At 34.7% G+C, this 24,494-nt stretch overlaps 1 protein-coding gene across 2 annotated transcripts in view; it reads left to right on the top strand.

Annotated features, from left to right (window-relative positions):
• Nucleotides 1-968: 968 nt before the first annotated feature.
• LOC145255723 (uncharacterized) overlaps nucleotides 969-24,494 on the top strand; it is a 187,904-nt gene continuing 164,378 nt past the window's right edge. For both annotated transcript variants that reach the window (XM_080114324.1, XM_080114323.1), the window contains exons 1-5: nucleotides 969-1,403; nucleotides 16,617-16,702; nucleotides 17,099-17,210; nucleotides 17,466-17,601; nucleotides 18,914-18,991. In XM_080114324.1, the coding sequence (XP_079970450.1) occupies nucleotides 1,280-1,403; nucleotides 16,617-16,702; nucleotides 17,099-17,210; nucleotides 17,466-17,601; nucleotides 18,914-18,991 (536 nt within the window). In that variant the 5' untranslated portion in view covers nucleotides 969-1,279. The remainder of the gene's footprint in view (nucleotides 1,404-16,616; nucleotides 16,703-17,098; nucleotides 17,211-17,465; nucleotides 17,602-18,913; nucleotides 18,992-24,494) is intronic.

The following is a 24,494-nucleotide window of genomic DNA, read 5'->3' as shown; positions in this document are numbered from 1 at the left end:
GATCTATTTTCAAATTAAATTTAAAATTTATTGCTTTAATCAATGATGCAATGTGTAAATTAATGTCCTTAACTCATGAGTTGTCAATGTAAGCACATCTGCATCTATTTCTAGCAAAATACTAATACAGTTTCGCAATAACTTTGGTAAGTAGCACATACAAAGAAAAATATTAAAAGTGAAATGTCTTTAAGTCACAAACATTAAGGAAATGAATGTAGAATGTAAAGAAAGGATGTGATTAATGATATCCAAATGCAGAATTAATCCTTGAAAAATATTTAATAGCCATAATGCATTAAGGTTAGTGAAGTGTGGGTAAATCCATTGTTTAAAGCAGGTAGCAATTTTTGCGAAAATTAATGTTTCAATAATAGTAGTTTCCAAGGGTATAGGTAAGTTCCTTTGTTTAAAGCTATTTAAAATTTGCTATTGTTACAAGCGCTTGCTTCTAAATGAAGTGGAAATTTAAAATTTTAAATATTAAATTGATCGAATGCACCGATAGAAAGCGCTTGAGAAGAATATGGCTAAACAACAACTTTTGGGCGCCATTATATTCAACATGCCAGCCGAAATAACAAAGACCCCTCTGCGAATTGAATGTGTGTGTGTGTGTGTGTGTATGCATATACTCGTAGCCAAATTAAATATTGAAATGCCCATATCTTTTGTGCTATGAGACGAAACTACATGAAAATTTGCAGACTTTTTGAAGTTTATAATACTATTCTATGGTTACAATTTTATAATTGGTAAAAAAGAACCTAGATTTCCAAACCAATAAAATATGTCAAAATTTGCCTACATTTGTTTATATAGTGTCCTGGCAGATAGCTTCAGTTTTGTTGTTCGGTTGTTTCTCCTATAGCCTTGCCAGGCAACTACGCCTTTAGTTTTTCTTTTTCTCTTGTCATTATTTTTGCCACGCTGTTATTTACGTCAACCGTCTTATTATGACATCATACAGTATACGCAATGACAAGATAAAAACCCAACAAAGTCATTTTCCTCCACAAAATTTAGATCGTATATAAAAAAAATAGATAAAGTTATTTTTCATTATTTTTCTGTTCGTTGGGAGGCTGCAAGTAAATGACAATATAACAATTCTAAGATTCCTTATCTCCCTTGATTTTATTTTTTGCAATGCGAGTTATGTCCCTTACATTTACGCGTTTCCCTTTTCACTATTTTCTACAACTTTTAACAGAATAAGGGAGGAAAAAAGTCACCCAGTCTGGCAGTAAACGCAAAAAAAAAAAAAAAAAAAAAAAAAATGGCTGTGTGTAACACCATCCACAACATTCCTGTTTTGAAGGACAAAGATATCAAAAAGGTCTGTGGCTTGATTAAAGATACATCATGGGTTGTTTCAGCCGTGGACAATCTAAGAGTTATTGGTAAGGCATGGTATTTTCTTGCAATGTTTGATGAGACTAAAAATGACTATTTTATCTTTATTTTTATGTTTTTTTTTTCTGATTGCAATATAGAAATGTCGTTTCAATCATTTTACCTGATATTTACCAAATTTAGAATAAAATTAATTGTCGCTCTTAAATGATATTAGAAATCAGCAAGAAAAGTTAAAATAATAACCGACAAATAATACACCTTTAAAAAACAAAACCACTCTTTCTTTCTCATCAAACAAGCCATATTGCTGTTGAAGCAATAAGGGGCTACTGCTACTTAGCAGAAGGGGGCAAGATCCTCGTTCATATTAAATTGAAATTTCTGCATTTTGGTACGGTATGGGAAATAGTGAGTATGGAGATTCCAAACATAAACGATCGGAGGAATAAGGCTGAGTAGAAAATATTCTGTCATCTACAGTGAAGAGGTATGATTTTGCTGCTAGTTAAGTAGGTCAAGAATATTTTCATTGAGAGATGCAGTAAGTTCATTAGAGCAAATTCTGCAGAAGTACTTGTAAAATAAGCACAAAAAACAAATGTAATACTGCAGTGATGTGACAAAGCTGAAGCTTGGCAGATAGTGCGGGATGTATAAGGTTAGAAACTCTGTTTTGCACCCTGTTCAAGGGGGAGAGGCTAGTGGCTGGTGTACTAGCTCAGGTGTGGTACCAATACTCAATGCATGGGTGAATAATGGCTTTACAAAAATATTAGCAGGTATAATGAATTTTCTAGCTCAATAGAGGATATCTACCTTCTTTGCAGCAGAATTAACAATATCTTCTATGTATTTCGATTCGGGTTGCCTGAGAATATCAGGCCATGGAGTTTGAATGCTGGACTCTCAGTAAGGGTGCTGTAACAATCTGTGGTTGGAAAGGTTTCTTTAGTTACTAAAGGAGTTTGACCGAAAATTTTTGATCACCCTAAAATCAGGAAATTGTAAAATTGGAATCTTTGAGATCCACAATCCAGCATGAAAACCCAAAAGTTTTGAGGTCTGCTGCTTTAGACGGTAGTTATATATGGTAAAAAAAGAATGGAAATGGGCAAATACATACAGTGGAACTTCAAGATTTGAAATTAGTTCCAGCTTGACTTTCATATCTTGAAATTTTTGTATTCTGAAAGACGTTTTACATGTAAATCAGTTCCAGACCCTATGAAAAGACTCATCAAATTTTATAATAAAGAAGGGCCAAATAGTACCCAACTTAACTGTTAATACCTTCACTTGCTATTTATTTTTTTTTACTTTTCCAAATAAAATTCTATTTAATAAAAAACGATTGAGAGATACAGCATTTTTTAATTGTTATTTTAATTAGTACTCATTGCACGGCATCAAATCTATGCGCACACAAGGGTACAGAAAAAAGGAAAGATTAAAAATAAAATCGATTATTTACTTTCTTACAACTAATTTGCAATTCCCAAGAAAAATAATAACAAACTCTCACACCTCTTACAAGAATTTCAGAGTGTGTACGATAAAACTTAGAACATAATCTTTCTTCAAATGTGATAAAAATTGTCATGCATATATTAATTTTTCAATTTTTAAAATAATTTTAATTTATGAGGGGGTGGAGAAGTACAAAAAATAATTTCAAATCCAAGGAAAAATGTTTTTCAGATAAAAGGCAGCACAAATATTTTAAGAAAATGACTAAAAGATTTAAAATTGTTTAAAAGTACAATTTTAAATAGATTTTCAAAAAATTAGACGCCTGGAATAGTCTTTCTGTGACCGAGTAGAAGTCTTAAATAATTTGTAATTATATTGTTAGTATCATTTGCAATGAGGATTGAATTTTCAATCTGTAGATTTTTTATTTAGAACTGATTATCATTTATTGTATTTATTGGCACGTTTATCCACTGTACCATGGATTCTTGTTTGTTGTTTTCAACCATTGAGATATAATAGAAATGGTGTGAATAGAAATGGCGAGAAAAAGATATTTAAAATTTTCAAATAAAAAAAAAGTTTCTTAATCTTGATCTATAATATAAATCTCACCTGTCTGTTTAAATGTATGTATGTATGTTTGTATGTCTCGCAAAAACTTTCGACAAAGGTGACGGATTTTCACGAGATCAGTATCATTTAGATGCTCTTTGGACAACAAATATAAAAAAAATTGGCAAAAAATATTAATTCCTTCACCCTCAACTGGGCACTTTTTTACAGAGAGGGGTCGCTTTTTTCGTCGATATTTTTGAAAGTCATCGCCTCTTTTCGATTGTCTAGCCTTAATTTAAACCTATGTCACTTCCGGTTTGTTGATGGGCGCAACAGCTAACACATTAAGTTTTTTTTTTTTCACTTTGTTTTTCTTCTTCACGGTACGGGTTCGAGCCTGCCTGTCTACTACCACTTTTTTTTTGTGCTCGCAATTTTCCCTTTTTATTTTATTTTTTATTTTGCTCAACCAATATCCTTACACACACCTCCACTTTCTTTTCCGCCTTCACGTCACGTGTTCGAGCCTGCTTACTACACCTTTTTTTTTTTTTTTTTGCTCAACACACCTACAAACACCCCGGGAAACGCCGAGCACCCAGGCTAGTTTTAAATATCTTGCAATAAAGAAGTTCGTTTATTGTTCTCTGAATTAGAATAAAAATTAAAAAAAAAAAAAATTTAATCGCTTGCATTATTATATAACTCATGCATCAATTGAACAAGAGATTTACTTAAAAAAAAAAGGCAAATAATAAGAGATAATGAATACAGGTCCGAATGCGATTGATAAAAAGAAATATTTAACACAAAAATATCTACTCACAATTTTGAGTTTTTTACAGAAACAGCAATTCTGGATCAATGCTTTGAGTATTTGTGTATTTTCTTTGCTTCATCCATTTTTTTTTTTTTAAAGCAGACAACATTTTCGTTTAGCATAAAGATCTCTTTTTTGGCTTTGAAAAAACTTTACAAAGTAGGATGCAGACATTTTTTTTTAATAAAAAGTTCTTATCTTTTCTTCTTGAAATTTGTCAGAAAATCTATTGAAAATAATTTTTTTTTTCTTTTTTGGAAATCTTGCCAGACTGAGGGAACTTTAAGAAAACCTGTTCAGCGTCGCCGTTTACTTGGTAAAAAATTGTTAAGAATTTGAAATGGAAAAATGCTGAAAAACCTTGCCTATAATAGCTAAAATATGATTTTTTAAATATTATTTTTTCTTTGAATTTATATTACGAATTAAAAATCATTTGAGCTCAAGAAATTTTTCGTTAACGTTTTGCAAAATACTCTGAAACAATCTTCTTGCTTCATTTTCTTATATATTTTTATCTCTTATTATTTATTTTTACGATAAATAATTAATACTCTTTAAATAATTTAGTTGTAGGTTTTTCAATACTTTCAAGGGATTAGATAGACCTACGAAACTTAATAAACTTGGTTTTTATCTGTTCAGGTACTCCCTTATACCAGAAGGATGATTAAAGTTGATCAGATTCTTTCTTCAAGTTCACCAGGATCAGGAAAGGACCTTAACACGCTTCAGCACTTATGCAGAACACGAACCGTGCTGGAACAACGGTGTTATGTAGAAATCCATTCTTTACTGTTCTGTATCTTCATCGTTGATAAACTAAGGCACCGCAAAAATTGGATCCAACATGAAAAATTAAAAAAAAAAAAAAAATGTAGGATATAATATACCAGAGTATAGCTGCCCGGGGTGGGTGGGGGTGACGATGCTTTTCTAATTTCCAAAACGAACGATTGCTTTCTAGCTATAACAGTTCTTTTATTTCTTTTTTATGGCGACTTCAAATAACCAAAAGTTTTAGACCAATCAGAAAAAAGGTTAATTATTCTATTTTTTTTTATTCTTTAAAGTTTATTATCATTTATACATAGATATATTTTTATCTTTAGTTTATCTCTATATAAATAAAATGAACTCATTTTTTCCCGTCTGATTTTGACATTAATAGGATTAAAAATCAAGATATTTCATGCAAATATAATATGCACAAACGGCAGAACAATATCTGAGGTGTGTTATAGGCTTATTATTTCTCAAATTCCTCGATAATCTTAGATTTCTATACTTTTTCTGCTGAGAAGTCACGGCCAAAATCGGTTAAGATCAATGGAAGTGGTAAAATATTTTCTCTCTAATAAATTCCTCCTCCCCCTGCCACCACTTAACACCGTTTGGGGATCGTTCACAAGGAACAGTTGAGAAGAGAACACCGGTTTGGCTTCGTAGTTCTTTCATGTGAAGTTATTTAAAATCACTAAACTAAGCTGCAGTGCTCTGTGGCGTAGTGGTTAGCGTGCTGGACAATTCACATTATATTTTCACGTTCGCGCCGACCTACCGTAGTCGTTTTTTTTTTTTTTTCCTAAACAACTGGAATGGACTTTTCTTGGTGGCCGAACTGTTAACGTTGCACATGTTTTTTGTTTTTTTTCACACTTTATTTTCCTACTTTTACTCATGACTCTGGGTTTGATCCTTCCTACTTACTTACCATAACATTTTTTAAAACTCCCCCCCCCCGTTCCGGAAACAAACACTCGGACAACACCGGGTACCCCCGCTAGTATTTAATAAAATATCAGAAATACGACACCACATAGTCACACAGACTACAAACTTTCAGATCTTTATCTGAAAGTTTGGAGTCTGTGTGACTAAATTATCTGAAAGTTAAATGCTTCCCTATAAGAACGCCATGTAAGGCTTACTGTAAAATGTTTTTGACTCCTAATGGGGGTATGACACCAATGATTTTGACAATCGTTTTTATAACCACTGGTTGTGGTAATCAACCAATGAAAACGTTCCAAAGTTACTATAAAAATTGTCGAATTTTGAATTCAATCACTTCGCCGTTGGCTATGTCATGAACCGCATTTGATTCTTAGCCGCCATCTTTGTTACTGGAAATTACTTCACACTCCGTATCGAAACTGCACTCTGTTCAACATAATGTCTCAACACTTAACAGGTTATGCGCCCAGCCATCATCTTTTCTTTGACGGATCGGAATCTAAATTCGAATTGTGGCAGGTAAAATTTCTGGGGTATCTAAGGATTCAAAAACTACACAAAGTCATACAATCTCCAAGAGAGAATCCTAACGACCCCGAATTTCTCGAAAAGAACGCGATTGTTTTTGCAGAACTGATTCAATGCTTAGACGATAGAAGTCTGTCTCTGATTATAAGAGACGCCTTGGATGACAGACAGAAAGCATTGAACATATTAAGAGAACATTATTTATGAAAAGGGAAACCGAAAATTATATCACTCTAACGTCTCTGAAATATAACGAGGATGAAACTATTACTGACTACGTTATTAGGGCAGAAACAACTGCCAATGCCTTAAAACTCTCAGGTGAAATAATAAGCGATAGCTTGTTGATATCAATGACCCCCAGGGGACTTCCAGCTGATTTTAAACCATTTACAACTGTTATAATGCAAAAAGACAACCCCATAAATTTCAGCAAATTTAAAGTGGCATTGCGCAGTTACGAAGAGACTAATCATATGCTCGTGGACAATAATAACTCCAGCAATATTATGAAGTTCAAAAATGCTTCTTGAAAACAGACACCACCAAATTACGCACCTCACGACAACGTGTTCCCCAAAAGTAATTTTTCCAAGAAAAAGAATAAAATTATCTGCTATAATTGTGGACGACCCAACCAAAAAAGTTTCCAATGTCAATATAAACGCTCTAAAATGGACTCCGTAAAAAACGTTGAGAATTTGAGGAAGAACATACATTTCTATTCACATGTAACTTTGACAATACCACAAACAGTAAAAATCTCCTTGTAGACTGTGGTGCTACAGCACACATTATCACCAAGAAATCTGATTTTATTAATTTTGATTCAAACTTTAATCCACAAAGTCATTTTGTCGAACTTTTGTAGTCAAATAAATGATATAGTCTTGAAAAGAGGCGATGCTAAAATATCCCTAAAAAATAATAAAGGTGAAATCTGTAATTGTATTCTACAAAATGCTCTGTTCATACTTACATTTAAGCAAGACATATTTTCCATGTGGGCTGCAATTAAACAAGGCATGAATATAAAGTTTGGCCAAAACAAGTCAAAATTGATATACCCCAATGGAACTGTATTTGATATTAAAGAAAATGGCCGACTATATTATTTAAAAAGTATGGTTCCCGCAAAAGCTGCCTGTCACGACTTGGAAACCTGGCATAAAATTCTAGGACACTGCAATACAGCTGATATTAAAAAATTACCAAATGTAGTCGAAAGCATGAAAATAATACCTTCAGACGATCTCCCAAATTGTGATGTGTGTGCACAGGGGAAAATGACAAAATATTTAAGCCGAACGCCAGACAAAAAAAGCTACGAAAATTCTCTCACTTGTGCATTGTGACTTAGCAGGTCCGATCAGCCCGAAGGGGAGAAATAATCTAAGGTACGTTTTGAACTTTATTGATGATTTTTCCGGTTTAATTATAGTTTATTTTCTAAAAAAACAAATCCGACACTATCCTCGCCAGTAAGAAACATTTAACTGATATGGCCCCGTACGGCTCGGTAAAATGTATTAAACATGAGAAATCTGTGCCATATTCCCCCTTCCAACATGGCACCGCTGAAAGGGCATGGCAAACCCTTTTTGAGATGACAAGATGCCTACTTATTGAATCGAAATTAGCGCATAGTTTATAGACTTACGCTTTAATGGCAGCGGCATATATCAGAAATAGATTGTTCAATACAAGATTAGGCCGTATGAAGCGTTTTGCCGTGTAAAACCTAAAATGAACCGAATGCAGATTGTTTTGCATTTATAGAAAATACCAGTAAACTAAATACTAAAAGCGAAAAATGTATTTTCGTAGGTTACGATAAAAACAGTCCAGCATATTTAATCTACTTTCCAGCACAACATGCCATAAAAAGAGTTAGATGTGTAAGAATCAATGATGCATTAAATTTTAAAAATGGCGATCCAGTGGATGAAAAAGGTGAAGAAATATCACCTAGTATCTTAATCGATCACAATGAAAATATTAATAATGACGATAATTACAATAGAACTACTGACAAAAATATTAACCAGATACGTCGATACCCAATAAGGGAGCAAAAAAGGCCAGACTTCTTACAAATTGAAAAGATACGAGACTATGCAGTGGATTACTGTTACTCATTGAAAAGCACACTGGAAAGTTATAATGAGGCGATTAATTAAAAAAATCACCAAGAATGGAAACAAGCTATGATATCCGAATTGAAAGCTTTATCTGAATACGAAATAGCGGTAAAACCAACAAATAAAAATATAATTACTTCATGCTGAGTTTTTTCCAAAAAAATCACAGCTTCTGGCAGTGAAACTTTTAAAGCAAGATTTGTTGCAAAAGGTTTTTCACAAATTTCTGGAGTGGAATATTTTGCAACATTTTCACCAACAACAAATTTAACGACAATTAGAATTTTATTACAACTTGCCGCTCAATACAATTTAAAAATACATCAAATGGATGTAAAAAAATGCTTATTTAAATGCTCTGATTGTATGTGAAATCTATATTTACCCTCCAGAGGGATTTAAAATGAAAAATAAAAATTGCTTGTGGAAACTGAATAAATCGTTATATGGATTAAGACAAAGTGCTCACAATTGGAATCTAACACTCCATAATTATTTAATAGAACAGGAATTCAAGCAATGTCCCGTAGACGCACGCATGTATACCAAAAATGTAAGTAATAAATTGTTGATTTTGTTTTTTTTTTTGGTTGATGATATATTACTCGCCTCAAACTGTGACAACACTTTAAAAGATGTTAAAAATAAATAAAAAATTTAAAATGGCCGATCTTAGATGACTGTCATGGTTCCTCGGCATAAAATTTACCTGTGAAAATGAAACTATAACTATGAACCAATCACGATACATTGAAAAAATTCTGCTCAAGTTCGGAATGCAATATTGCAAACCGCGTAAAACTCCCGTCAAAATGGACACAAATAAAAATATAGAGACCGAAACAAAATCCATAGATAATCGATTATTCAGAGAAATGGTTGGAAGCCTCATCTATTTGATGACTGCAACTTGGCCTGACATATGTTACACTGTAACAAAGCTATCTGAAAACTTATCGAGACCAACAATTAAGGACTTTAATCGTGCAAAATAAATCCTTCGTTATCTAAAAGGAACCAAGGAACAATCTTTAATATTTAAAAAGTCTACATATCCTCTAAATTTAGAAGAATTTTCAGATTCAGATTGGAGTAACTCTGAGGATAGAAAAAATATAACGGGGTATTGTTTTAGACTGTCAAAAACTGGATCTATGATCTCTTGGAAAACTAAAAAGCAACAAATTGTTGGCCTTTCTACTTGTGAAGAAGAATTTGTGGCACTCACCCATTCCGCGCAGGAGGCAATTTTTCTGAACACCCTTCTAAAATCTATTTTAAAACCTGATCTAAGTAAAACACCTTTAGTAATTCATTGTGACAATCAGAGCAGTTTCTTATTAGCAAATAATTCTATCATTCATCAAAGGTCGAAGCATATTGATATCAGATATCATTTTATAAGGGATGAAATGAGTAAAATATCTATTACTCTTACTTATGTGACGTCTGAGAATAATATAGCCGACATTTTCACTAAACCTATAAAAAGAATAAAATTAAAACATTTTATAACCGAACTTTTTGGAATCTAATTATGAATAAATCTCTTTTCAGAAACTCAAAAAGAGAAGCATGCACAGTCGAAATCACACACACACAAAAAAAAAAAATTGTAAATTGTCCCGGGCACGACGTTAAAGTGCGACCATTTCTATCTTACTAACCAAATAAACCAACTAATACCTAACATAATGTTTCCAGTTTTTGTTTAAAACAAAAAAAAATGTATATTTGTGAATTTTTGTGCATATATGTTTATATGTATTTGAATAGGATTCTATTTATATATTTGAAAAGTGTTTATTTTTATATGTATAAAAAAAACAAAAAAAAACTCAATTTGATTTACAAAAAAAAAAAAAAAAGATGGCTTCTTTTTGCATACATTATACCAATATGATAATTCTTTTTGACCAATGAGAATAAAGACAAATTCCCCCAAAACAAAAAAACAAAGAAAAACAATTATTTTATTTGTTTATTTTTATTTTTATTTATTTCTTTTCTTTCCTTTTCTCAAGTGAAACCAAAATTGAATCCGAAAGGATTTTTCCATTATATCAAAAAAGGAGGGGGGGGGGTGTAAAATGCTTTTGACTCCTAATGAGGGTAGATATTTAATTAAAAAAATTTTTTTTATTACATTTTCACCCCAAACAAGGCACATTGCCACTTTGTTGTAGGGGGCTACTATCAGGGACATAGGCATGTGGGGAGTTGGGCAGCAAACTGTCAGTTCACGTTACACTTGAACTTCTGCATGTCAGTACAGTTGGGGAAGCAGGAACCCGGAAGGGAATTCCAAAGTTTAGCTGTCCTGTGGAAGAAACTACTGGAGTAGAAGGCTCTCTTATATCTAGGGATCTCTACTGTGTAGGGGTGGGATTTAGCTGCTTGTCGGGTTTGTCGAGGGTATTTACGTCGAGGGGGCACAAGTGCTTGCAGGTCATCAGAGCATTCATCGTTAAAGTACTTGTAGAACAGGCAGAGGGATGTAACATTTCGTCGATGTGACAGAGGCTGAAGTTTAGATGACAGTTCAGAACTTATCAGATTGGCGACTCTCTTTTGAACCTTATCTAGGAGCGAGAGACTAGTGGCAGATGCACCAGCCCAAATATGACATCAATACTCCATACATGGGCGAATGGTGGCCTTATAGAGGTACAGGATACTTTCGGGCGTTAGTAGCTTTCTAGCATGGTAGAGAAAGCCCACCTTCTTCGCAGCAGTCTTGGCAATACTCTCAATGTAATTGTTCCAACTCATGTTTCCTGTGAGCGTTAGGCCGAGGAGTTTAAAAGAAGTACTTTCAGATAAAGAGTCATTGGCCATTGCTATTGATGGTAGAGAAGGTTTCTTGTAATTATTGAAGGAAAGGAGTTTAGTCTTGGCAGCATAGAATGTGACCATCCGTTTATGTCCCCATTCCACTACAGATCGGAGGTCATCCTCTAGTGTTTCTGCCATTTCTTTAGAGATGTGTTCATTTGTTTTCCTGTCGTGTCTGTTATAGAGCATGGTGTTGTCAGCATATATACCCATCTCAGAGACAATTTTGTCAGGGAGGTCATTTATGAATATTAGGGTAACAGAGGCCCAAGGATAGACCCCTGAGGCACTCCCGCATTTATATCTTATTGTTTAGATGTACGACCGTCGAGGACAACCTGGATTTTTCTCTTATCTAAGAAGGATTTAATTATGTTATGTATTCTTCCAGTGATACCATATGATCTGATTTTCCTGAGAAGACCTTCATGCCATACCCTGTCAAAAGCCTTAGATATATCTAGAGCTACCGCTCTACCCTCCCCCGCTTTGTCCAGTGACTGGTATATACGTTCTGAGATTACAGTTAGGATGTCTGCTGTGGAACGGGCTTGTCTAAATCCATATTGTGGATCAGTCAGAAGTTTAGTATCTGTAAGGTGATCGACTAGAGCTTGGTTTATTATGGTCTCAAATATTTTGGAGAAAAGTGGGAGGAGGCTAATTTACTGGGTCAGTTCTTTCACCAGAATTCTTGAAAACTAGTACTACTGAAGCAGTTCTTCAGCAGGCAGGAAAGCAAGATTCATTAAGGCATTTGTTGTAAGTTTGGAGAGAACTGGAGCTACTTCGGCGGAGCACTTTTTTAATAGCACAGCCGGGATGAGATCAGGTCCACATGCTTTTGCAGTGTTAAGATTTCTTATGATAGCATGCACCTGACAAGGGGAGATTTTCAGATCGTCTAGTGTGGCGTCTGTCTGCAAAGGAAAGTCAGGGAGGGGGTGGTTGGCAGGATCCAGTGTGGAGGCTAACTGGCAAGCATGTTAGCCTTCTCAGTTGCAGAGCAAACAATCTCATGATTGTTGGATAGTGGGGGAATTGTTCATTGCCCATTATTTACTACACTGTTGTAGATATTCCAGAAGTCACGGGTTCCTAATTTCTATGCTTCGATGCGTTTTTTAGTGGTTTCAGTAAATTCTCTCTTAGCTGTCGCTATTTCTTTCTTACAGTTACTTCTGGCTTCTATATACTTCTGCCTGTTTGAACTGGACTTATGTCGGTTAAATTTGTGGTACGCATGCTGCCTTTGCGCTATTGCAGCTGCAGAAGTAGAAGTAAACCATTGGGGAGAGTTGGGCTTGCTATAAAATTTGCGCGTGGGAACATGTGCTTCAATTGCCGTTTTGAACCATTCAGTGGCCTCATTTGCGCAATGTTCAGCAGGAAGTGAAAAGATATTTTGTCATGCATGATCGGCTTTCCCAAGTGGGCTGTGGGCATTAGTTACACAGTCATTGGGAACTGTGGTCAGAAATAGATCTAGAAGTGATGCGTGTTGTTCATACTGGTCTGGGAAACGGGTTGAAAATGTAACCATCTGTGATAGGGAATGAGATATAGAGAAGTTATGTGTTGTGGTGCCAGCTGCATCTGTGTGAGTAGAAAATCCAAGCCAGTTTCTGTGGTGGACATTGAAGTCACCAAATACATGCACTTTTGTGCTAGTGTCGAGGGAAAGTGCTATATCTATGCTGTCAAAGACTTTGTTTATTAGGGTACAGTCCTGGGTCGAGGGAGAGCGGTAGAAAAAATAAAAGTAGCATTGCTGCCCACCACAGCAATATTTGGCACAAGGCCGGAAGGTCGGGCTCAAAGCAGGCTCCCTTAAAGGAGGGGCACTACTGTAATTGCAAAAATTGCCTGAGTAACACCGTCGATATTTCCCGGTCGGGGCACCTCAGGCAGTAAGCAATGAACTTACTCCACCGAAAAGCCTGGTGGCAAGGCTTGGGAGGGTTGACCTCCTAGGTATTACCCAGGTGGTGTACCTCAGTCCGACAGGTGCTGGGCTGGGGCTGAGTATACTCTACCCTGTCTCCCTGCAGCCGAGGTCGCTAGGAGATCATCCCCATCACGAGTAATGGGGGTAGATGTTTATTTGCTGTGCACCACAGTAAAATGTGACCGGAAGGTGCAGAACAGGTGAGCTCCCCTAAAGAAGGGGCACTCTCGCCTCAACAAAAATTGCCTGGGCACCCTCGTCGGCATTCCCTGGTAGGGTCGCCTCAGGCGACAAGCAATTAACTTGCCCCACCGGAAAGCCTGGTGGCAAGGTCTGGGAGGGTGAATCTCCTAGGTAGTACCCAAGCAGTCTGACAGGTGCTGGGACGAATCTCGGCCCCTCACCTGTCGGGCTGAGTGTCAAGAACGAATCTTTTACGAGTACTCTACCCTGTCTCCTTGCAGCCGAAGCTGCTAGGAGACCTTCCCCATCACGAGTAATGGGGGTATATATTTAATTGCTGCCCACATCAGCAATATGTGGCATAAGGCTGGAAAGTGGGAACCCCGCAGGCTCCCCCTAAAGAAGGGGCACTCCTGCAATTTTAAAAATTGCCTGAGTAACCCCGTCGGCATTCCACGGTCGGGGCGCCTCAGGCAGCAAGCAATAAACTTCCCCCACCGGAAAGCCCGGTGGCAAGGCCTGGGAGGGTGGACCTCCTAGGTATTACCCAGGCGGCGTACCTCAGTCCAACAGGTGCTGGGCCGGTTCCCGGCCCCTCACCTGTTGGGCTGAGTGTCAAGTGACGAATCCTTGACGTGTACTACCCTGTCTCCCTGCAGCCGAAGCCGCTAGGAGACCTTCCCCATGACACCAATGATTTTGATAATCGTTTTTATAACCATCAGTTGTGGTAATCAACCAATGAAAACGTTCCAAAGTTACTATAAAATTTGTCGAATTTTTAATTCAATCAGTTCACCGTTGCTATGTCACAAACCGCATTTGAATACTTAGCCGCCATCTTTGTTACTGGAAGTTACTTCACACTCAGTATCGAGACTGCACTCTGTTCAACATAATGTTTCAACACTTAACACTTACTGCAAATATTTTTAATATTTTGGATTTCTTCCAAAAGATTTTAAAACAAATATTGTAATATTTCAATTCTTCTTAATATTTTGACTCTGCCAAAATATTTAATTTCTTTTTTATCCAGGTTGATTTCCCGGTAGAAAGTTTTTATGAAAAGATGTTAAGAGAGTAAACCTTAGCATCCTGAGTTATGCCCCTTTGGTTTGAGAACTCTCCCCTTAAGGAGTCATGTTTCTTTCTTTAACGCTATATATATATATATATATATATATATATATATATATATATATATATATATATATATATATATATATATATATATATATATTTTTGATCCGTCAGCAAGCTCAATATAATGTTCTTCCGGGTTAAAGTCATGTTCAAACATAACAATTTTTTTTTCATCATTAATAATATGGGCAGTAGCCCCACAATCGACTAATAGTTCAAAGTTATCAGAAATAATGTGAGAGTTTATTCCTACCTTGTAGTATGAATGGCTGTTTCCTTCAGTTTGTCTTTGTCTGCAGAATTTTGTATCATGAGTTCTTACTTCACAAAATTTACACCACCTGTTTTTGTTACAGTTTTTTGCGAAGTGGCCATATTTGTTGCACCGAAAACACGTCGGAGGTTTCTTTTTTATTTGATGTCTTCATGATGGCATTTTCCATTTTGGGTTTCGTGTTTTCCTCATATGATCGTAGTGACGTCTTGAATTCCATCAAAGTTTGTGGTGTATCTCTTTGGGTAACTATGGCTTTTAATGTGTTGTAGGTAGACGGCAACCCCTTGAGTAACATAGCTGTCGCCAATGCGTCTGAAATTGTCTCGCCACTATTTCGTAAAGCAGCTATAGCTTTTTCAGCACGTGTGACGTAGCCGGTAACATTTTCGTCCTTGTGTTTTTGGAGGGTAGACAGTTAAGACAATGATTTTTGGTTTGTCTTAGAACAAATAATGTCCTCTTAAAATTTTTTAAAGCTCTCCTTCCATCATCTTTTGCATCTCGCATGATTAATGCCAAACTTCTATCATCTAGAACTTGGATAAGTTCTGCAAATATATCATCGTTTCTCTGTGGGTCAATTTCATCATCCTCCTTTTTTAAATCGGCTTTTAATTTTAGCCTGTGAAGGTGCCCCATGAATTATATTTCGAACATCTCATAATTATTTTAATCGCCATCAAACATTAGTCGGCTGGGGGCCATAACCTGTTAAATGAAACATGTTAAATGTACGTGGTGGTCGATATCAGTAAAAGAAGAAGATCCATACGCAGAGACAGGTTATCAACGTCTTTATCTTAAGAAGGTTAACACCGGAAAGAAAGAAATATGACTCCTTAACAAAAGATATCAAAAGCCCAAATAAATCAATTTTGAGATCAATCGTCTCGACTTGTTACTATATTATACATTTCTATTTCTTCTCGAATTATCGAGTTTACTTACAAGGAGAGAAAGATTTTAATGAAGAAACATTTTTCAAAAGTGGAAAATGAAGGCTGAAATAAATTGCTCAGAGATATTTTCCAATCTAACAATATTTGTTAATTTTACTAATCAAGAAAACACCGATGTTCTTTGTTTGCATCACGTGACACAAAACAACCAATGAGAAAGCACTAAAAAGAGATCATCTGTTGAATTCAGTAGCCCACTAAATATCACACATCACGATAAATCTTAAATCCATTAAAAAAATAAATTTTACAAACTTTTCTCTTTTTCCTATTTTAAATTAAATAAAACCATTCCAAATAAATTCTGAAGGCATCAAAATATTCAATTACTACAAAAAACACAGCAAAGTTTGCTCACAATATTTTAAAAACTGTAAATATTAATCAAAGTGACCCTTCAAAGGCATTTTAAATGTGATAAGCAATTGTTTATTTATTTATTTAAAATAAATTCTGAAACTGGAAAAGAACATTAAAAGGTATAAAAGACTAAGAAAAATGGATTTCAGGGCGGTCAGTTGGGGTGGACACCTTGTCCAATAGTGTATGAGGCAGTTTAGTATTGGAACCATTTTTAGGCAAATCTCACAATAAAATGGTAAATGTGAAAGTAAAAAAAGGAAACAAAACTGATCCTTTTTTTTTTTTTTTGCAGAAAAAATTCTTCAAGAAAAAGAAATTTTAGAAAAAGAAAAAAGTAGTGAGAGTATCAATAATGTTATTTCCTGTCTGCAGACATTGGTAAGTAAGCATTCACGTTTTTTCACAATAAAATTAGCGTTTTTTTTTTTTTTACATTATAATTTCTTTTTGTGCACATCTTTCCTTTTTAAGATGTAAGATTATAAAGGCAACAAGTTCATTGGAGCTCATTGCAATAAAACAAGTACAGAAATGCAACACTGCAATGATGTGACACAAATAATGTGTGATCTATTTAATTTTAAACTCTTTTTTTGTACCTTGTCCATAAGGAAGAGGTATCTATAGTTAAATCTGGACTATACAATCATGTATCAAGAAATTTCTCCATATTTAATTGGATACGATTTTGATTATTCCTTTTCTAAACAAATTAATGGAAGCAAAGATTGCTTTTTTTTCATCTCATAATGATGACATTTTGCCTTTGCATAGGACAATTGTCGCCTTCAACTTCATGAAGAACTTGAAATACAAAGCATCCAAGGGTTTGTCCTGAAACACAATTACACCGATTTTCCAAATGAAATCCAAGCCTTGACTAGAGGTAACCGCTTTTTCTTCTTACTTACAAAAGCACCTCTTTCTTATTACAATTGGTTCTCCTGATTTCTCCTCACCAATGGCAACATACTCCTTCTCTTACAAAATTAAAGAATGCTCTGAGTTGTGTTTATCTATCTTGGTGAAGGAAGACAATTTCTTCTTTGTAATATTAATTGTCTCTTTTAATTTAAAAAAATAAAAAAATGATTGATCATTTTTTAAATATTGTTTGTAATGATTTTCTTTACTTTATTAGCCTCTGTACTTTGTGTCAAGGATGAAGCCGAAAAATATAACAAAAAACTCAGAAAAGAAGCAAGTTTTGTACAGGCTGATATTCTAAGAATGTATAAAGAAATTGCAGGGACTGAAGTAGAAATTCATGATCTTCTGTAAGTAAATTGGTCATTTTTGTTGATAGTTGTTTGAACAAGGCCCAAATAATTGCTTTACAATAAGCAAAGGGGATATGATCTGCCACAAAGATTGTTTTGGACTGCTGAACTGACTCTCTGGGGTGTCCAAAATGGTTAGGATAGTTATCACTGACTATATTGATTTTCCCATAGTTTTTAGATTGGTTCATCCAGGACGGAATACTGCTTTTGAAGAGGGTTTTTCATTTGAACTGATGCGCAAAAATGTTCATGAACTTTTGTGAATGAGTCAGTTTTTTAGTAATTTTTGACGTAATATAATCCTTGCTGGAGCTCCAGTTGTGTTCTCATGTATTGTTTGCATCATATTCTTCAAAATAAGGATGACTTGTGAATTATTGAAAGATATATGACAAAAAGTACATGCGGGACTCTTTCTTTTTTTTTTTCTTTTTAGCGGAAGAGGGGGTGGTTAGTCTCTATTAACTAGAATCATTATGAATCCAAGTAAACTTATCATACTCTTTGTGGAGGGCAATTTCTCTTAGGTGATTTTAGCACATAAAGACCAATCAGTATCCAGGTTGCATTAATTTTAACTGGGACATAAAAGAACTATTTTCAACTCCTTAGGGAATTCTAGACAGCAAACAGAGTTCCCAAGTATCAACGAAAGAAGTCTTCTTTCTTGCTCTTGTCAACTTGACCCAGAGCTTGGTTATTTTTCACTGGAAAAATATACTGTTCAAAGAACTTCAGCGGCCAACCCTTATTTTCTTCTCTGTCTTAACTTCTGTGTAGGTCACTCGAATGTATTGTTGTTGTTTATGAAACGGCTTTGCTATCGTTTCTTTTAACATTTGTTTCATTACATAGAATTTGTCTTATGAGAAGATATGCTCCTATAGTCACATGATCAACTTCCACATACCTTACTGTCAAGTATTTATATCATTTGATACATTTTTTTTTACTATGTATCATTAGTGCTAACTCCTCCAAATAATTATTTTTTACAAATCTGAAAAAAAAAAAAGTATTATTTAGAAGAAAGAGAGCTAAGTTAGGAAACTCACAGTGATTTCAGTTCTGTTTCTGTTGCTCTTGGCCACTTACATTCCTGATTAATGTCTAACTAAATGAAAGCAGACCTGGACAGATTTAAACTACAGAATCCACAAACTTTTTCAGTTATGAAAAAAAAAAATCAAATAGAAAAAAAGAGAGAAACAGCTATTCATGAATTTTTTAAAACAATTCTATTTATTTGTTGTTAGTTGCCACTACTCTCTAAGTTTGTGACATAACGAATGCCATTTTCTTTTAGATTAAACCAAAAGAAAGTTCAAGAAGAAGAAACTAAAGTCATTGAAGAATTTAACATACGACTTCAAAACAAACTAGAGTAAGTAACATGTACAATATCTATTTTTTGCCATTGTAAATGCTGTTATTTTTTGTAAATACTATTGTTTTTGAAAATACTATTGTTTTTTCTAAATGATATAATTTTTCTACACACTATTATTTTTTGTAAATACTATCTTTTTTTTTGTAAATACTGCTATTTTTGTAAAAACTATCATTCTTTTTTAAAGATTATCATTTTTTGCAAATATTTTAATATTTGTTAAATACTATCAATTGTGTAAATTGTTATAAAGGGAAATAACCGAAAAGAAAAATTATCTCCCCTGGATGGGAAGGGGGAAGACTTCTCAAGATGGCTGACACAGCATTTCACATAATCTGTTGCTCTAACGTTTTACTATTTTTCTGTTTAAAAAAAAATAATTTGGTGCCAAAACGATGTCTTCTTGTAATTCCCACATTTAACACCCAGTTGTATTTCGTGAGGACATAACAGATTTGGCGATGAGGATGAGATGAACTTGGATTAAAAAGACAAAAACAAGACCTGGTCGGACGAACCACATGGTGCCTTAGAAAAACAAAATCCAACGGACTTGTTTCTTTGAAAAAAAAAAAAAAAATTCCCTTTTGTGCACAGCACAAAAGAAAACAAAAAAAAAAAAACAAACAAAAAAACTGCATTATTTCTTCGCCATGGATCCAAATTTACTGGAAAGTATACTTAGAAGTCAGGCAGAACAATTTCTTGAGGCACAAAACAAATTAATAGAAACATTAGCGTTCCAATTTCAGACACAATTGGCTTCGTCAACTGTTAGTAACTTCTTTGATGATTCTATCACCGATTTTCAATTCAATCCAGAATTAAAACAGACATTTTCCGTTTGGTTTGACCGATGGAAAAATACGTTTAAAAATGATTTTAAAGAAAAAAACGATGACTGGAAAAGACGGTTATTGCTTAGAAAACTGGGTTCTATTGAACATGAACGTTATGTAAACTTCATTCTACCAAAGAAACCAGAGAATTTTACATTTGACGAAACAATAGCCCAGTTAACGGACATTTTTGGTGAGCCATCATTATTGTTTAATATCCGATACATTTGTTTGAAGTAGACGAAAAGCGTTAATGACGATTTTATCAAATATGCTGGAGTGGTTAATGTTCAGAGTGAAAATTTTCGACTGAAATCACTCACAGAGGACCAGTTTAAATGCCTTATTTTTATTGCAGACACATTTACCGTCTATGTTAAATAAAGACAAAGAAATGACAGTGCAAATTCTGATCACAGAATGTCAATGCTTGACAAATCTTAAACGGGATACTGCTATGGTGCAAGAACAACATTCTACTATTCCATCTGTTTCCAGTTTTAAATCTGTACAAAAATTCCCGACTGGAAAAAATAAAAAGCCGCCAACACCTGTTGGTCATGTGGTGATATGCATTATGCGCGTTTTTGCCCTTTTAAAAGACACATGTGTCAACTTTGTTCACGTCGTGGTCACAGGGACGGATTTTGTGAAAAAAATTACTTTAAAACTACCAGGATGAACTCTTCACCGGCGAGAGGCAAAACGCATAAGAAAATAACAACGCGTTTCTAAAAATCTACCACAAATTCAATTTTTGCTAATTTCTTAACGTAAATTTTGAAGGAAAATTTATATAATTGTTGAGATAAAGAACAAACCAATAAAATTTCAATTCGATATTGCTTCCGACATAACTCTGATTTCACAGTCAACATGGGAGTTATTAGGAAAACCAACGCTTAAAAATACTAAGCATGTTGCTTGCAGTGCATCTGGAAACAAAATACAACTAACTGGTGAGTTAATATGCAATGTCTCTTTCAAAGAAAAAATTTTTCAGAGGTATGCTATGTTTCTGATTCATCAATCCTGAATCTTCTTGATTAGGATGTCATCGAGGAACTTGATCTTTTCAATGTTCCACTTAATACAATTTCAATTCTTTCAGTGTTAATGCTGCACAGATGTTGAAACACATTTTAAGAACATTCTTAAAACAAAGTTCAGCAACGTTTTTCAAGAAGGTATTGGATGCTGTACGAAAGTAAAAGCAACTTTAAAACTAAAGTCTGATGCAAAGCCAATTTTTAGACCAAAGCGTCCTGTACCATACGCAGCTTTAGCTACAATGGAAAAAGAATTGGACCGCCTTCAACAAGCTGGAGTAATCCAACCTACAAATTACTTATCCTGGGCAGCACCTATTGTGAAAAAGGCTAATGGCAAGGGAGTCTGTGTGCGGATTTTTCCACAGGATTAAACGAGGCACTGAAGACACACCAGTATCCACTACCTGTACCAGATGATTTGTTCTCAAAACTCAACAGTGGAACTTGTTTTGCAAGACTAGACCTTGCAGATGCATATTTACAAATGGAAGTTGAAGAAGATTCCAAAAATCTTCTCACTATTAACACCCACAAGGGATTATTTCGTTTCAATCGTCTTCCGTTTGGGGTCAAGTCAACCCCAGCTATATTCCAACAAACCATGGATGCAATGCTCACAGAATTGCCAGGAGTTACTGCCTACATTGATGACATCATCGTTACAGGCATATCTCAAGAGGAACTTCTGCATCACTTGATTTCTGTGCTGGATCGAATTCAACAATATGGATTCCACTTAAGACCTGACAAATATAAATTATTCCAAACTTCTGTGAAATACCTTGGATTTTTATTTGACAAAAATGGTTGAAAACTAGATCCAGATAACATTCAAGCCATAAATCACATGCCACCCTCAAGGGATCTTTGAACACTACAATCCTTTCTGGGCCTTGTAAGCCATTATGGTTCCTTTTTACCTGAATTGCACAAATTACGTGGACCTCTTAATCATCTTTTACAAAAAGATACTAAATGGAACTGGTCAAGTAGATGCAAAGAATCATTTGAAAAAATAAAAGCACTTCTTCACTGAGACCTATTGTAATCCATATTATAATCCATCATTAGACATTACTCTTGTGACGGATGCTTCAGGCTATGGAGTTGGAGCAGTAATATCACATATTTTTCCTGCTGGAAGTGAAAAAGCCATTGCACATGCATCAAAATCATTGACACCCACTGAAAATATAGCCAAATTGAGAAAGAGGCTCTAGCGATTATCTATGCCGTAAAAAGATTTCACAAAATGCTATATGGCCGTCATTTTAATCTGATCACAGACCACAAGTCTCTAACAAGTATTTTTGGTTCAAAGAAAGGAATTCCTGTTCATACAGCAAACCGCTTACAAAGATGGGCAACTATGCTGCTGGAATATGATTTCTCCATAAAATACCAACCAGCCAGCAAAATTGGCCAAGCGGATGCGTTATCCAGACTCATCTCTTCTCATCAAAAAGCTGTAGAAGACAGTGTCATCGCTGCTATATCTGTAGAACCTGAAGTTGTCTCTGGACTTGTTTCCACAGTGCGGGCACTACTGGTCACATCGGAGATGATTCAGGAGGCTACAACCGCATTCCCACTACTACAAAAAGGTTTGCACTTCCACTGTCCTTGCTGGCCTAATAAGTGCACTGATCAGCAACTTCAACCATTTTTTCAGCGAAGATCTTTTTTGTCTGAGACTAATGGGATTCTTCTTTTTGCTGAACATGTTGTTCCATTTAATCTTCAAAATAGAGTCCTCAGACAATTTCACCAAGGACATCAAGGATTTAATCAGATGAAAACCTTGACCCGTATATTGGCCAAGTATGGACAAACAATTAAAGGAACTTATCAGGAGTTGCTCCAAATGTCAACTAGTAGCAAAGCCCCCCCCCCCCAAAAAAAAACTACATTACATTCATGGCCAACTCCAGAAATTCCTTGGTCACGACTGCACATTGATTTTTCAGGAACAATAAATGGACAAAATTATCTTGTGCTAGTTGATTCTTACAGCAAATGGCCGGACAGAGGAGCCACATCTCATCAAAAGAAACTGTAAGAAAACTACAGGAAATCTTCAGCAAGTTGGGAGTGCCAGAAGTATTAGTTTCAGATAATGGTACTGCTTTTACTTCAGCAGAATTCGTGGACTTCTGTAAACAGAACAGCATTTAGCACGTGAGAGCTCCACCTTTCCATCCTCAATGAAATTGGCAAGCAGAACGGTTTGTGGACACTTTCAAGAGAGCACTCTTGAAATTAAAGGGGAAAGGAACTACTCAAGAGATGATACAAATATTTTTCAGTAGCTACAGAGCTACCCCAAATCCAAATTTCCCAAATGGAAAGTCTCCTGCTGAAGCACATGAATAGGAAACTATGTTTGCCAATTGATGCTATTCGCCCATCAACAACAAAATTTTACAGAAGAAACAAAATGATGAAAAACCAGTTTAATTGACATCATGGAGCAAAACCCTATAAATTCCTTCCAGGACAACGTGTATTGGCTAAGAACTACCGTAATGGTAGAGAAAAATGGACACAAGGTCGAATAATACGCCGTTCTGACAATGTCGTCTATGACATAGATGTACAATCATCTATTTTGGTTAGACATGTAAATCAGCTTCGTCAGTCATCCCTTCCAGAGCGACGTCCAAATGAGGCAGCCATCCCTTTACATGTGTTACTGGACGCATTTGAATTACTCCAAAGTGTTCCAGTTATAAATAATAAACAAAGCAAACCTCACATCAAAGCCCCAACAAGAACCCAGCGAATTTGTAAGCCAATGCCAACCTTACAAATAGATCCAACCTCTTACAAAGATCACATTTCAAAGGGGATGTGTTATAAAGGGAAATAACCGAAAAGCAAAGAGTTATCTCCCCTGGATGGAAGGGGGAAGACTTCTCAAGATGGCTGACACCGCATTTCACATAATCTGTTGCTCTAACTTTTTACTATTTTTCTGTTTAAAAAAATAATTTGGTGCCAAAACGATATCTTCTTGTAATTCCCACATTTAACAACCAGTTATATTTCGTGACGACATAACATAAATAATATAATTTTTGTAAATATTATCATTTTTTGAAAATACTATTATTTTTTAAAATATTATCATTTTTGTAAATAATATTGTTTTTTTTTGTAAATACTATTGTTTTTTTTTGCAAATACTAGTATATTTTATAAACACTATCATTTTTTGTAAATACTATTATTTTTTCAAATATTATCATTTTTTTAAAGACTATTATTATTTGTAAATTCTATCATTTATTATTTTTTATAAATAATATAAGTTTTTGTAAACACTATAATTTTTAAAATCTTGTTCTTTAAATACTATAAATTTTTGTAAGTATCATTTTTTTTGTAAATATTATTATTTTTGTAAATACTATTATTTTTGTAAATATTATCATTTTTTGTAAATGCTAATATTTTTAAATTCTATAATTTTTTTTTTGTAAATAATGTAATGTTTGTTATACTATCATTCCTAAAATAAATGGTAAGTATTTACTGTTAGCTTTGAAAGCAAAATGTTATCTTTTTCATAAACCAATTTTAATCCATGCATGACGGTCCTGA

This window comes from Euprymna scolopes, chromosome 31 (genome assembly GCF_053919585.1).
Source record: "Euprymna scolopes isolate OS-2025 chromosome 31, ASM5391958v1, whole genome shotgun sequence".
Taxonomy (NCBI): Eukaryota; Metazoa; Mollusca; class Cephalopoda; order Sepiida; family Sepiolidae; genus Euprymna; species Euprymna scolopes.
Note: the sequence above shows the minus strand (reverse complement) of the source record. Positions and strands in the feature narration are given on the sequence as shown.